Raw genomic sequence first — 15,305 nt, forward strand, 5'->3', positions numbered from 1 at the left:
CCCCACGGAGTGGGGAGAGACTCAAAGCCATGCTTCCCTGGCCAACCCACACAGGGGTTAGTGAGTCCCCCAGAGGGAACTACCGTGTGAGGGGACCTTACAGCCCCTCTGGGGACAGCAGGTACAGAAGGAAGAATGCTGAAGGGGTATCCTGTCAAGGTACGTGCAACAAGAGCAGAGAAAGGCCACCCCAACCTACCCACCCATGCTCCTCCTCTCCTGCAGGTTGGCTGCCAACTGGACCGGGCCAGACCCAGTTGCCAACACTGGCCAGGGGCCTGGAATGTCCTGGGACCCAGCCAGGGTTGATGGGATGGGAGTGGGTCACAGAGCCAGTGCCCCTCTCCAGTTACAAGCTAGGGACCCAAGCCTGGCCAGAGATACCTCCCTGCCCAAGGTACTCTGGGGACAGACTTCCTGACCTGAAAGGAGGATTAGGGCTTCAAAGGCGAAGCTTCACCCCAGGCCATGCCAGGCAGGTCCAAAGAGGAGTGGGCTCTCATAGGGGAGCTCATCTCAGAGATGGAAGGATTAGACCAGTCCCTTGGGCATGAAGGAGGGAGAGGCAAGTCTGAGGACCTGGTGGGAGAAGCCTGAGCTCTGGTACATTCAGTAAATACCATGCAAATGAGGAGAGGCGTATTTGTACATTCTTTCAAGTGACAGCTCCAACCCGTCAAAGGGCTGCTGTCCAAGACTTGGGGCTGAGGACCCCCTGGCCCTTAACCCCATATATTTTTGGAAGATCCTATCCTCCCCCACACACACACACACTTCCAAGGCCCCAGTCCATCTCCTTCCCTTGACTCCTGGGACAGGAAGTTGGCCATACTCCCAGGAGGGAGGCAGGAGGCCCTCAGAGGGAGGTGGAGTATGTGTTGGGAGGGGGTAGCCTCCTGTCAGTCCTTAGGCCCTGGGACAGCTGCTGAGGAAGGAGAGCAGAGCTAGGAGAGCCATGAAGGTAATACTCAGCCTGGGGTGTTGGAGGGGTGCGGTGCATATAGGGCCCAGCCCTAGGACCTGGGTGGAGGGCCTACATAGCAGGACTGGGAAGAGGGGCTAGGGATCTGGGAAGTCTGGCAGGAAGAAGCTAAGGAATAGGGGTGTGAGGGAGCGGGGTGGGGTGCGGGGGAGGGAAGACTGTCAGGAGCAGAGCTGCTGGGGTGCTCTCAGGAGAGAGCCTCCAGCACCTTGGGCTGGAGCAGGAGAATGGAGCACTCCTGTGGGTAGAACACTCTTGTGGCTGGAATTAGGCCTTCCAGTGTGTATGGGAGGGATGGGGGAGGTAGTATGTGTTCTCCTTTTCCTATTTCACAACCAGCGAAACTGAGGCAGGAAGGTGGCCCTCAGTTTATTTTCCCTGCCCCTCAGGATGCACTCCTGATTCTGGCCTGGCTGGAGTAGTGATTCCTAGTTCCCTCTTCCTCCCCACCAGAGGTCCCCTGAGAGCCTGAGAGCTCAGGCTGGGAGGCTGGCCTGGTCGGGGACACAGTGTTCCCCACTGGCCCTTGAGCCCTGCCCTAAGACCTAAATCCTCACACACAGCCCCCCCCACCCCAACCCCGCCCCATCGGGGGCTGGATCTTGGGATCCTTGCTGATCCCTGGATAGGGTGGATCCCAGGACAGGGGCAGCTCCAGAGCCAGGGGACTGGGGGCAAAAGATCCTGGACTGACACTCCCAGCAGGGTAGATCCTGGGAATCTGATCTCCTGGCCTCCCCCACATCCTCCCCCCCCCACTTCCTGGAGCAGCGACCTGCCCCTTTCCCGCCTGCACTCCCCTCCACTTCCAGGGCCGGGCTTCTCCTCACACCAGCCAGACAGCCTACCCTCCACCCAGGGGAAGCAGCTGCCTCCGCCAGGCCGCTTCCAGGAAGCCCCGGGCCGGGCCCCAGCATTGTTCAGGCCCGCAGTCAGCACCCCAGCCAGCCGGACATCATGAAGTCCAGCGGCCCCGTGGAGAGGCTGCTCAGAGCCCTGGGGAGGAGGGACAGCAGCCGGGCCAGCAACAGGGTAGGAGTGCCCGCTGGCTGGGCAGAGGAGGGGCAGGGGAGGAGGTATGGGCAGTGGGGGAGGGGACCAGAACTCAGGCCAGACCCCTCACCACCACCACCACCCTGCATGCCCTCACCACACTGCCTCTTTGGAGCCGACCAGGCTGTGGTGTGAGCAGCAGAAGTCTGGATTAGGGCAGAATCTGGTGTCTGCTTTGGCTCCTTCAGCTTCCCTGCCCTAATAGATGGCGACCCTGGGGATCCTCACCCCTAGACCTGCACTCGGGTATACAGACTTCATGGTAGCACTTTTCCAGGTCCCACCCAGAGCCCCAGAGCGAGGCTAAGAGATCAGGCCCCTTCCCGAACTAAGAAGTTTGGGGGAAATGGAGGGGAAGTGGCAAACAGAGGGTGGTGGCAGCCAGGTCTCGGAAGTGCTTTAGACACTGGGGCTTTGCTTTCCCCTGATATTGTCTGTGCGCGCTGTTAGTGCCGGAATGCACCCAGCTTTCCTAATGGGTCTGACTAGGTTGGTCCAGACAGTTCAGTTGGGGTTTAATCCAGCTGCTTTGGAACAGCCAAGAGACCAAAAGTGCTGCCTGGGTCCCCAGCATGGGGAACCTGGAGGCCTGTCATTCCATTTCCCCCTGTTTTCTCAGCCTTACCTCCAAAAGAAGCAGCTCAGGGCAACATGAGACTATTATTGGGGGGGGGGGACTTGAACTCCTTATGGAGGAGAAACATGGGTAAAAGGGAGAAGACACGTACAGTCCCCAGACAGAGGGTGAGTGAGGTGAACCCACAGTGGAAGAGATGGGACCTCAGGGCCATGAGAGGGCACCCCTGCCTCACTGCACTCCAGGTAGGGAGGGGGCCTAACAGGGCATTTAGTTCATCCCTTCTTATATTCCATGCTGGAATCCCACTTGAACCTCCACAAATGACGGGGTGCTCCCTACACCCAAAAGTAGCAAGGCAGCTAAATGTTTCCCTCAGTGTGCCGCCTCTATCTGCCTGTCCCTCCAGCATCACCACCCCCTCCTTACACAATTGCTGCCTGCCGCCTCAATGCACACTGAGTAAACATGTTGTTCTGACAGTAGGGGGAGGAGGGCATGTCAGCTGTCTGGAGCGTGGGGACAGCGGGAGCCAGGGGAGTAGGACTGGCTGAGGCCACTCCTGGCAGGTCAGTCTGGGTGTCACGTGACTGACATCCTACATTCATGTCGGACTCCCCTCCTGCTCACTCTACACGGGGACCATCATCTGGGGAGGGTATATGGGAGGAGAAACAGGGAACTGTTGTACAAAAAAGTTAGCACCCCCAACCAGGAGAAAAGCTCCAGCACTCCGGGAGGCAGTGACCACAAGGGTCTCACACACCAGGGCCACATAAGGGGCCTGAGTGATCAGGAGGTGACCCGGCTGGGGTGATGCAAGGGGCTAGATCCCACACACCATCAAAGACAGGCCCCACAGTGGCCTGGAAACAGGTGTGGCCAAGTGCGTCTTAGGAGGGTGGGAGCTTTATCAGGACGGAGAGAGCAAGAAACCAGTGCCATGCTAAGACCCTGGTTCAGTCTCAGAGGTGGGGCCACTGAGAACTGATCTGATACCTCTGCCCATGTGTCCCTCCACCCCCAGCCGAGGAAAGCTGAGCCACACAGCTTCCGAGAGAAGGTCTTCCGGAAGAAGCCACCAGTCTGTGCAGTGTGTAAGGTGACCATCGATGGGACTGGCGTCTCCTGTAGAGGTGAGGTGCCCCGCCCTGTGACTGAGACCCTCCACCCAGCACCACTTCGGGCACAACCGCAGCAGGCAAACTCACGGAAATCATAATGAGCCTGCTGCCCCTGGACCGGGCAACACAGGAGCCAGGAGGCAGTTGCGTCCCCTCCAAACAGGACTTGCTCCCCGTGACAGACAACCAACCACCCCAGAATCCAGGAGACCCACTGCTCCCCACCACTTCCCCACTGTGACCTGTTACGTGGACTTCCCTCCCTCCCTCCCTCCCTGGCCTGGGTAGTACTATCCACAGCCGTATGCTTCCCTTGAACTGCCCCTGCCCCTACCCCCACTCCATCTCAACACATTTGTGGAAGTCCCAAGATCTGGTCCCAGGGCTTGGGGAGATGGGGGGAGGGGTGCCCCCAAAAGGCCCTTGCTAACCTCTCTCTTCTCTGCACCATCCCTCTCTAGTTTGCAAGGTGGCAACACATAGAAAATGTGAAGCAAAGGTGGGTGCTTGACTGGGGAAGGGGGACTGGAATCCCTCGCTCTGAAACAGGCTTCTCTGGCCACACTGGCATCAACCCTCCACCCAGCTCATCACTGGGGAACCCCTGCTGGGGTGGGAGAGGGTGTTGTACTGGGCCCTTTAAGAACCACCCTACTCCACCCCCTGGAGGGCTGGCCCAGGCCGGTGGACAGGAGACAGCGTTTGTCTTGGTGCTGTGCCCAGGCTGCAGCTGGCGAGAGGATGGGGGTGGGGAAGAGGAGGAGAATGAGGAGGAGGAAGGGTGGGGTGGGTGGGTGGGGGAGCAGGATTTCAAAGACTTGAGCAGCCGGATGGGCTGTGCCTTCCCTCTGGGGAAGGGTCCTCAGGATGCCTGGGTGGGTCTCGTCCTGGGCCCTGGAAAAGGCTGGGCAGAAGGTAAAAGATAGCACCACTGTCCACTGGGGACCTGAGACAGCCCCATCTCTGCAGAGGTTCCCTGGTCCTCGTCTTGCAGCACGGGGGGTCCCAGAGCTTGGAGTTGGTCTGGGGGAGCTGTGTGCCCAGGGGCGGGGTCTCCCGGTGAAAGAGGCCAGTGTCCGCTCCTGGCCATGGCCTGCCTCCACGGCTCTATATATAACCCTTGCCCGCAGCTGGATGAATGGGGGTCTGTGTGGGAAGGGGGCTGGGAGCCAAGAGCAACAAATGGGGGGCCCAGGGGTGGGAGACCAAGAGGCCAGAGGGGAGGCTCTCTTAAACAGAGGAACCTCAGCTGGAGTGTGCGCCCATCTGTGGAAAGCCCCTCCACCTTGCTGAGGCCGAGGGTAGCCCCATCCTCGAGCCCAGGAGAGCCCACCGCACCAGGAGCTCAGTGCCTCACTCGGTCCCCTTCCAGGTGACTTCGTCCTGTCAGGCCCTGCCCCCTGCGGAGCTGGTGAGTGCGCTCTGAGATGAAGTGAGGGAGGCAAGGAACCTGGCTGAGGTGTCCCAAGGTCTGGTGGCCACAGACCGGGGGCCCCCCGGGGGTTAACTCGAATGGACTACTGTGGGTGGAGAGGGAAAAAATGAGACCTCTGCTCTTCTTGCCCCTGGGCCTGCTCGGGGTTAGGACTCCTGTCCCCTCGCCCAGTAGAGCCTCCACAGAGACGCGGGCGTGCCCTCTCCGCCAGCCCCAGGCTGGTCCCTGCCCCCGCCCTAACCCCTCCCTTCGCTTTCTCCATCTCCCTCCAGCGGAGAAACACGGCCCCTGTGAGGCGCATAGAGCACCTGGTGAGTGATGCTGGAGGAGGGGCGGAAGCAGGTAGCTCTGGGAGTACGAACCTAGGTTTCGTCCGGGGACTCTGGAGCGGGGAGCCTAGACCGGGGAAGGGAGGGGCACCCGAACTTATGCACCGTCTCCTCTCATCCACCAGGGATCCACCAAGTCTCTGAACCACTCAAAGCAGCGCAGCACTCTACCCAGGTAAGTAAGGGCGCCGGGGTGGTCCCCCATCTCCGCCCTGCGCAGCGTCCCCCAGAGAAGCTCTCCGGGGCAGCCCCCGCCCGGGAGCGGCCCCACCGACCCTGGGAACCCCCGAGGCCTCGCCCTCGGCTCCCACCGGGAGCCCCACCCCCGAGCCTGACGCAGCCTTCGCCCCCTCCTAGGAGCTTCAGCCTGGACCCGCTTATGGAGCGCCGCTGGGACTTGGACCTCACTTACGTGACGGAGCGGATCCTGGCCGCCGCCTTCCCCGCGCGGCCCGACGAACAGCGACACCGGGGACACTTGCGCGAGCTGGCTCACGTGCTGCAATCCAAGCACCGCGACAAGTACCTGGTGAGGGGCGGGGCCTTCCACAGTCGGCCAATGATAGGGCTGGGAGATCCAGAAGGGCGGAGCTGCACCGGAGCCAATCTCGCAGAGGCGTGGCCCCAGGGGGGCGTGACACGGGGGCGGGGCCGCGGGAGCCGATCGGGAACGCCCCCTCTGTGCTGTCAAGGCTAAGCCGGGCTCTAGGGACCGCGATCTCCTCGTTTGGAAGAAAGGCTTTGCTTTAGGGTTACGGCGGGGGACTGTGCCTCGCTCCTTGAGGTCACCTCCGTCTAAAGCTCCCCTTTACTTTCAGCTCTTCAACCTTTCAGAGAAAAGACATGACCTGACCCGCCTAAACCCCAAGGTAGGAGAGGGGATTAAAGCAATTCGACTGATCGAGCCCCACCCTTGAAGCCCCCAGTCTCCTCCTCATTAATAGTAGCGCTTTCCCAGGTGACTTATTACTTGAGACACTCCAAAGCATGGTGCAGCAGGCATCAGCCCACTGTACCTGCAAGAAAAGTGTCGAGGCTGTCTTGGACAACCAACAGTACCTTGACCTTGGCCTCAAGCGACCCCTACCCCTGGTCCCTTTTCCATCCCCACCCATCTCTCTTTGCCTGTAGCCCCCATCATCAGTTGTACCCCCACACATCCCAGGTCCAGGACTTTGGCTGGCCTGAGCTACATGCACCCCCGCTGGACAAGCTGTGTTCCATCTGCAAAGCCATGGAGACGTGGCTCAGTGCCGACCCACAGCATGTGGTCGTACTGTACTGCAAGGTGGGCTGGGACCTCAGGTTCAGAGGGCTGGGGGGCTCTCAGCCTGGGGCCCCAGCTTGCCCTACATTCCTCCCTCTCTGTCCTCAGGGGAGCAAGGGCAAGCTTGGGGTCATCGTCTCTGCCTACATGCACTACAGCAAGATCTCTGCAGGGTGAGGCTCCCTGGCCCCTTACTGGTCCCTTCCCCAGTGACCCTTCCTCCAGTGGGCCTTGATGAGCCTATCTCCCTTGAAGCCCACCTCTGTGTGTTCAGAGAGCCATTTACTATCAACTTGGCCTTTCCACCTCCTTTTTCTCACTTGTACTTCACCAGGGTTCCCAGTGGAGGGTTGGCATCAGATTCCTGGGGCCAATGGAACAAAGTGGCACAAACTAAGTGACTTAAAACCACAGAAATTAGTTGCCTCGGTTCTGGAGTCTAGGAATCTAAAATGAGGGGTCAACAGGGCTGCACTCCCACTGAGACTCTGGGTAGAACCCTTCCTTGCCTCTTTCTAGCTTCTGGTGGTGACCAGCCATCTTTGGTGTTCCTTGGCTTGCTGCTGTGTCACTCCAGCTCTGCCTGGGTCATCACATGGCTTTCTTCCTGTGTGTGTGTCTGTCTGTCTCTTCTCTTCTTCTAAGGGCACCATAGTGGATTAAGGGCTCATCCCTACTCCAGTATAACATCTTAACTAATTCCATCTGCAACGACCCTATTTCCAAATAAGGTCACATTCTGAGGTACATGTGTTTTGGGGAGTCAAAATTCAACCCATAACATGGTTTTATTGCCCCATTTTATAGAGGAGGAAACTAAAAACTCAGGGAACACTTGCCTGAGGTCCAACAACTAGTCAAGTGACTATCTGTGGGGTTTCTTGCCCTCTTCGCCATGGCTTTGGGCTTCCTCTAGACTCAGGGGATCACCCTTCTCCTCCCTCCCCTGGGGCTTAGGGTTGGGAGGCCTGGATGGATACCTGCCCCTGATCCCCCACACTGCCCCTGTGGTCCCCAGGGCAGACCAGGCACTGGCCACGCTCACCATGAGGAAGTTCTGCGAGGACAAGGTGGCGGCGGAGCTACAGCCCTCCCAGCGCCGGTGAGCAGCCTGGGTGGGGATGGGCCGCAGGAGCTGCTCCCTTTGTGGCCCCAGGGCCCAGATCCTCTCGTTCATGCAGCATACCCTAAGGGAGCACCTTCTGTGTGCCGGGCACTATAGCAAGTGCATAGAATTCAGAACAAACAAGGTCCCTGCTCTCACAGAGCCTGTGATAAAGAGAGGCTTGCAGGATAGTCAGAGCCCATCTCTGTCACGGGAAGCAGAGATCTGGGGGAAAAGGGCATTCTAGGCAAAGGGGCCAGCAACTACAAACCTTGGAGACAGCAAGAGGGATTGAGGTTAGACGCAAGGAAGAACTTTCTGGTGAGCCGGAAGTTGGGAAGGCAGTGCTAAGAAGGGCAGGCCTTCTAAGGGTGAGGGGGGGTGTGAGTAGTAGAAATGATACAAAGGGATCCCCCCGAGGGAGGGGCTTATGTTCTCACTGACACGTTCCCTATCAGATACATCAGCTACTTCAGCGGCCTCCTGTCTGGCTCCATCAGGATGAACAGCAGCCCTCTCTTCCTGCACTACGTGCTCGTGCCTGTGCTGCCAGCCTTTGAACCTGGCACTGGTGAGTCCGCCTAGGATGTGCTCCACAGGGAGGACCGTCCCCCATCCCCTCCCCTCAGCAGCCCCCACATGCCTTCTCCTTTCTGCGCCTCCAGGCTTCCAGCCCTTCCTCAAGATCTACCAGTCCATGCAGCTGGTCTACACCTCTGGAATCTAGTGAGTACCCTGTTCCCAGGCCCCTGCTCCTGGCTTCCTCTTCCTCCAGCCTCCCCAAGCCCCCACCCCTCACCACCCCCAGCTCCTGCCACTGCATCCAGAAACATATGCCCTCATGGAGTCCATTTTACAGATGGAAAGGCTGATGCTCAGCTAAAGGTCAAGGTGTGTCACTCAGGGCTCAGACTCCAGTCTCCCAGCTTCCTCCTGGCCCTCATACTCCCCATCCCTGGCCCAGCCCAAGTGCCCCAGATTTCAGCCTCTGCCTTGTCCTCTCTTCCTCAGCCACATCACAGGCCCTGGGCCCCAGCAGCTTTGCATCAGCCTGGAGCCAGCCCTCCTCCTCAAAGGCGATGTTATGGTGAGGGGGGCCATGGGGAGGGCGTTACAAGGGGTGATGTTGTATCCCGCCAGGTGCATAGTCTATGACGAATCATCCGTTCAAGGCAGACTGCAGGGCAGAAAGTTAGTCAGGGGTCAGGGGGTGGTTAGCACCTTGAGTTGAGATGGGGGCAGAACTGTGACCACACAGTCCCCAGGGTGGAAGCCCAGAAGAGACATAAGTGGCCAGGAGGGCCTGACCCCCAGTCTCCCTTCCTGCATCCAGGTGACCTGCTATCACAAGGGTGGCCGGGGGACAGATCGGACGCTGGTGTTCCGAGCCCAGTTCCACACATGCACCATCCACGGGCCACGACTCACTTTCCCCAAGGACCAGCTAGATGAGGCCTGGGCTGGTGAGTTGGAGACAGATGTGGGGCTGGAGCCCAGGTGAAGGCAGGCAGGGGGCCTAGCTCCTCACCATCCATTCCCCGCAGATGAGAGGTTCCCCTTCCAAGCCTCAGTGGAGTTTGTCTTCTCCTCCAGCCCCGAAAAGATCAAAGGTAAGAGCCAAACCTTGGGGCAGGGCTAAAGATTGGGTCCGTGCTCCCTAACACCTGGGTGGCCCTCCCATAGGCAACACTCCACGGAATGACCCTTCGGTCTCTGTTGACTACAACACCGCGGAGCCTGCTGTGCGCTGGGATTCCTACGAGAACTTCAACCAGCACCACGAGGACAGTGTGGACGGTGCGTGGGGCAGGCCCAGGGGTGGTGGAAGGTGTAAGTTTGGGGGCACACTCCTTCCCTGGCAGATTCCCCCTCCCAAGAGACCCTGGAGCACTAGTCTCCTGCACGGACCCCTCATTCACTTGCTCTCTCGCTCTCTGTCTCTCCTCCCCACTTGCCCTCCCTCCCTGGTCCTCTCCCCACTCAGGCTCCCCAACCCACACCCGAGGACCCCTGGATGGCAGTCCTTACGCCCAGGTGCAGCGGGCCCCCCGCCAGACCCCGCCAGCGCCCTCTCCGGAGCCACCTCCACCCCCCATGCTCTCTGTCAGCAGTGACTCTGGCCATTCGTCCACGCTGACCACGGAGCCTGCAGCCGAGTCACCTGGCCGGCCGCCCCCAACAGCTGCTGAGCGGCAGGAGCTGGACCGCCTCCTGGGTGGCTGCGGCGTGGCCAGTGGGGGCCGGGGAGCTGGGCGAGAGACAGCCATCCTAGACGACGAAGAGCAGCCCCCCACGGGCGCAGGCCCGCCCCTTGGGATGTATTCAGGCCACAGGCCTGGCCTCAGCCGCCACTGCTCCTGCCGCCAAGGCTACCGGGAGCCCTGTGGGGTCCCCAATGGGGGCTACTACCGGCCGGAGGGCACCCTGGACAGGCGGCGGCTGGCCTACGGGGGCTACGAGGGGCACCCCCAGGGCTACACAGAGGCCTCCGTGGAGAAGAGGCGCCTCTGCCGATCACTGTCCGAGGGGCCATATCCCTACCCTCCCGAGTTGGGGAAACCAGCCACCGGGGACTTCAGCTACCGGGCCCCGGGCTATCGGGAGGTGGTGATCCTGGAGGACGCCGGGCTGCCTGCACTGTGTTCGTGCCCTGCCTGTGAGGAGAAGCTGGCGCTGCCCACTGCAGCCCTATATGGGCTGCGGCTGGAGAGGGAGGCCGGAGAGGGGTGGGCAGGCGAGGCCGGCAAGCCTCTCTTGCACCCGGTGCGGACGGGGCACCCGCTGCCCCTGCTGGTGCCTGCCTGCAGCCATCACCATGCCCCGATGCCCGACTACAGCTGCCTGAAACCCCCCAAGGCGGCTGAGGACGGGCATGAGGGCTGCTCCTATGCCATGTGCCCTGAGAACAGGTATGGGCACCCAGGGTACCCTGCCCTGGTGACCTACAGCTATGGAGGAGCGGTTCCCAGTTACTGCCCAGCATACGGCCGGGTGCCCCACAGCTGTGGCTCTCCAGCTGAGGGCAGAGGGTACCCCAGTTCTGGCGCCCACTCCCCACGGGCTGGCTCCATATCCCCAGGCAGCCCGCCCTACCCACAGTCCAGGAAGCTGAGTTACGAGATTCCTGCGGAGGAGGGAGGGGACAGGTACCCCATGCCTGGGCACCTGGCCCCAGCAGGCCCCTTGGCATCTGCAGGTGAGGGTGCTGGGGTGGGGAGTGCCAAGGGAAGAGGAGGGTTCTGGAATATGGTGGGGAAGGTACAGGGTGAGAGAGAGCTAAGCCGGACAGAAGGGACTTCTGATTCACAGCCCCTTTTCTCACCTTTCCCACAGAGTCCCCTGAGCCAGGGTCTTGGAGGGAGGGCCCGAGCGGGCACAGCACCCTACCTCGGTCTCCCCGTGACGCTCCGTGCAGTGCCTCTTCTGAGCTGTCTGCCCCTTCCACACCCCTGCACACCAGCAGCCCAGTCCAGGGCAAGGAAAGGTACGAGCAGAGGCTGGGGCTGTCCAGGCTCCAAGGCAGCTGGCAAACTGCGGCTGGGGGCAGCTCCCACGGGGGCTCTGGAGCCCTAGTAACCTACTGACCACCCGCCTACCCTCCCAAACAGCAGCGCCCGACGGCAGGACACCACGTCGTCCCCTACCTTGGTGCCCACTCAGAGACTAAGTCCTGGCGAGGCCTTGCCATCTGTTCCCCAGGGAAGTGCTGAAAAGGCTCCCGAGCTGCCAGGAAGAAGCGGGCTAGAGCTTCCGGCCCCTAGCCCCTTCTCCCCAACCTCCCCGCCCAGCTCACCCAGTGACTGGCCTCAGGAGAAGAGCCCTGGGAGCCGCTCGGACGGTGCCAGTCCGAGGGGCCCCGTGCCCACCACGCTGCCTGGCCTCCGCCATGCCCCCTGGCAGGGCCTTCGAGATCCCCCAGATAGTCCGGATGGGTCCCCCCTCACTCCTGTGCCTACCCAGATGCCCTGGCTCGTGGCCAGTTCAGAGCCATCTCAGAGCTCACCCACGCCTGCCTTCCCCCTGGCTGCCTCCTATGACATCAATGGCCCCACCCAGCCCCCACTTCCCGAGAAACGCCACTTGCTGGGACCTGGGCAACAGCCAGGACCCTGGGGCTCAGAGCAGGCATCACCACCAGCCAGAGGCACCAGTCACCATGTCACCTTTGCACCTCTGCTCTCGGATAATGTCCCCCAGCCCCCAGGTATGGAGGCCTTGAGGAGGGTGGGACCCCCTTGTGAGAACCTGTCTCCCAAGGAGAGGCATGGCATGGGCACTGGGAAGCACTGGGGGCTAAGCTCGGTCCCTCCCTATCCTAGAGCCTCCTATGCAAGAGAGCCAGAGCAACGTCAAGTTCGTCCAGGATACATCCAAGTTCTGGTACAAGCCACACCTGTCCCGTGACCAAGGTGAGAAGCCAGCTTGCCCCTCCCCTCCCACCCCCCTCCCCCGGGCTGCATCTTGGCTTAAGAACCTATCCTTCCAAAAAAAAAAAAAAAAAAAAAGAACCCATCCTTCCAGTTGACACCCTTGGTGCCTCCTCCCTGCCTCATCAGGTTTACCTGGGCTGTCTCTCTCACTAGCAGGTGGTTCTGGGCTTTGGGCCCAAGGAGGTTGACTCAACACTGTCAGTGCCCTTTTAACTTGAAAGTTCCATCCCCAGGTGCCCCAAAACACCACAGCCATCAGGGCAAGAGGCCTAGGGAGCTTGGGTAGCAGAGGTAGACAGGGGCTCCGTGGGGCTCAATCACCACTGTGAAAATTTCTCCCACATCCTCCCAGCCATTGCTCTACTGAAAGACAAGGATCCCGGGGCCTTCCTGATCAGAGACAGTCATTCATTCCAAGGAGCCTATGGATTGGCACTCAAAGTGGCCACACCGCCACCCAGCGCCCAGCCCTGGAAAGGTACAGAATGCCCACTGCCCTGAGGGAGAAGGGAAGTGATGTGGAGGGAGGTACCAGAGGCAAGACAAGGTGGGGTGGGCCATGACCCTTCTCGGTGGGGAGAGGCAGAACGGGACCTCTCTCCAGTTCTGGAAAGAATCCCAGCAGGGGAGAAAGCTGAGACCCAAAATCTGCTAAAGCCTTCCTTCCTCTCCCCTCCCCTCAGGGGACCCCTTGGAACAGCTGGTCCGCCATTTTCTCATTGAAACTGGGCCCAAAGGGGTGAAGATCAAGGGCTGTCCCAGTGAGCCCTACTTTGGTGAGCAGCATGGACCAAGAAGGTTCCAGTGGGTCGGTTTTGGGAGGACCAAAGGGTCTCAGGAGGGTGAACGGAGAGCTGGGGATCTTTGGAGACACCGCAGGACTCCTCTCACCTCTCCCTGCAGGCAGCCTGTCCGCCCTGGTGTCCCAGCACTCCATCTCCCCGCTGTCCCTGCCCTGTTGCCTGCGCATTCCCAGCAAAGGTGGGTGTCTCGTGGTCAGTCCTCCCACTTCCCCTCACCTGCTGCAGCCCAAGGCAGCACCCTCCAGGCCCTGGCTCCCAGCCTGCCTTTCGGTGGGACCAGCAAAGAGTTCTCCAGTCCCTTGGGAATGCGGCTCCCTGTTGACCTTCCCTGTTGGCCCTCATTTCCCTCAGATCCTCTAGAGGAGACCCCAGAGGCCCCAGTGCCCGCCAACATGAGCACAGCCGCAGACCTCCTCCGTCAGGGCGCCGGTAGGGATCTCCCCTCCCTTCTTCCCTCTCCCTGAGTACCTAGTGGGGCACTACAGATGCAGGCAGAAGGTGCTGAAAGGCCTGGAGGTGGGCGGGTCCTTCTTTTTGTGGTGAGGGTGGAAGGGGGTCTTCAGACTAAGACCCCAAAGTCATGAACATGAAAATCTTGGAGGGGGTTGGGGATGGCCTTGTTAGAATGCAGATTCCTGGGCCTCTGTCCAGCATTCCTGACTATAGATCTGGGGAATTGTAGAATCTGCCTTTTTAACAGGTGACCTGTGATTCTAACAACTTTTGAGCAGCACTGATGGGGGAAAGGGCGAGAGCCAGGGGTGTGGAGGGATAGGGGAAGACAGATCTGGGTGCTGGTGAAGCCAGTGCTTCCCTCCAGCCCTCTCCTGTCTCCTAGCCTGCAGTGTGCTCTACCTGACCTCAGTGGAGACGGAGTCACTGACGGGCCCCCAGGCAGTGGCCCGGGCCAGCTCAGCAGCTCTGAGCTGCAGCCCCCGGGCCACCCCAGCAATCGTCCACTTCAAGGTCTCAGCCCAGGGCATTACACTGACAGACAACCAAAGGAAGTGAGTATGTGCGCCGAACCCCCAGGGACCCCGGAGACCCGTTTCTGGCTGTTGTTTACTTTCCCCATGATCCTCCTTGAAGGCTCTTCTTTCGCCGCCATTACCCAGTGAACAGCATCACCTTCTCCAGCACGGATCCTCAGGACCGGAGGTGAGCACAGCCCCATACTCTCGTCAGGCCCCCCAGACCCGGCAGCCCCCAGCCCCAGCCCTCCTTTGGTAGCTACACCCCGGGTGCATTTCTTAATGGTTCTTCTCTTTCTTCAGATGGGCCAACCCTGACGGGACCACCTCCAAGTAAGCCTCCACAAGTACCACCCCTTCCCTCCATGGGACTGAGGCGCACCCTTCCTCCCCAACCCTGGCTTTGCTGTCTTTTGTGGAAGGGATGCTGAACCCCCTCCCCACCCTGCTTTGTATCCCTAGGATCTTTGGTTTCGTGGCCAAGAAGCCGGGAAGCCCCTGGGAGAATGTGTGTCACCTCTTTGCAGAGCTTGACCCAGATCAGCCTGCAGGTGCCATTGTCACCTTCATCACCAAAGTCCTACTGGGCCAGAGAAAGTGAAGGCAGGCCACAAGCTCAGAGCCCACCTCAACACCGCACGCCTCTCAGCACCCCACAGTCCTCACTTCCCCTGGCCCGGGCGCAGGAGACCCAGGAGCCAGCCACCACCCCCCATAGGAAGGGGTAATGGGCCTCAGTCTGGGACACTGCTCTCCTTCCCTGCCCCAGCCTGCTAAGCCAACTGGATAGGCCTGTGAGATGACTTTGCATGTGAGCAGATGGCAGAGATGGGCGTGTGAAGGGTGAGGAGGCAGCAGTTGGAACCCTGGAGGGGATCTCTGGACAGCCCCGCCTGCAGGAGAACATCAGCCTGGAGGGTGAACCGGGCCTGCCAGCTCTGCCCAGCGGCAGGTCCCAGCCTGGCAGGGAGAGGCGTAAGAGGTGAGGAGAGCAAGGCACTCCCTCCTCTGCCTCCCCCCACCGAGCAGAGAGATCAGAGTGGGATCACATAAATAGGGGGAAAAAAAGAGTCTATTTTTGTCTAATAAAGAATTTCTATAACATTATTTTGGAGTTGGAGTTGAACCTCATTCACGGGAAGGTCAAGGCCTCGTGTCTCCCAAGGGCATACCTGTGCTTCTTGGGGGGCATCCCAGGCCCACGAAGCGCACATAGTCCCTATCCCTGG

At 60.3% G+C, this 15,305-nt stretch overlaps 1 protein-coding gene across 4 annotated transcripts; it reads left to right on the forward strand.

Annotated features, from left to right (window-relative positions):
- The first annotated feature begins 240 nt into the window (after positions 1–240).
- On the forward strand, positions 241–15,183 carry TNS2 (tensin 2). 4 transcript variants are annotated; one of them, XM_044228409.1, is made up of 29 exons: positions 241–961; positions 3,640–3,748; positions 4,198–4,235; positions 5,109–5,147; positions 5,444–5,482; positions 5,626–5,675; positions 5,858–6,029; positions 6,319–6,369; positions 6,666–6,788; positions 6,876–6,940; positions 7,786–7,869; positions 8,331–8,443; positions 8,538–8,598; positions 8,884–8,959; positions 9,206–9,335; positions 9,417–9,482; positions 9,556–9,669; positions 9,857–11,068; positions 11,206–11,356; positions 11,481–12,076; positions 12,192–12,281; positions 12,655–12,780; positions 12,986–13,078; positions 13,206–13,283; positions 13,457–13,534; positions 13,944–14,112; positions 14,195–14,263; positions 14,380–14,409; positions 14,539–15,183. In XM_044228409.1, the coding sequence occupies exons 1-29, from the start codon at positions 956–958 to the stop codon at positions 14,675–14,677; spliced, it is 4,167 nt and encodes a 1,388-aa protein (XP_044084344.1). In that variant the 5' UTR covers positions 241–955; the 3' UTR covers positions 14,678–15,183. The 4 variants fall into 4 exon arrangements, with proteins under 4 accessions (XP_044084344.1, XP_044084342.1, XP_044084343.1 ...); XM_044228407.1 differs by lacking the exon at positions 241–961 and adding an exon at positions 1,810–2,014; XM_044228408.1 differs by lacking the exon at positions 241–961 and adding an exon at positions 1,810–2,014 and having other exon boundaries at positions 11,484–12,076.
- The last annotated feature ends 122 nt before the right edge of the window (positions 15,184–15,305 follow it).

This window comes from Neovison vison, chromosome 12 (assembly GCF_020171115.1).
Source record: "Neovison vison isolate M4711 chromosome 12, ASM_NN_V1, whole genome shotgun sequence".
Lineage (NCBI taxonomy): Eukaryota > Metazoa > Chordata > Mammalia > Carnivora > Mustelidae > Neogale > Neogale vison.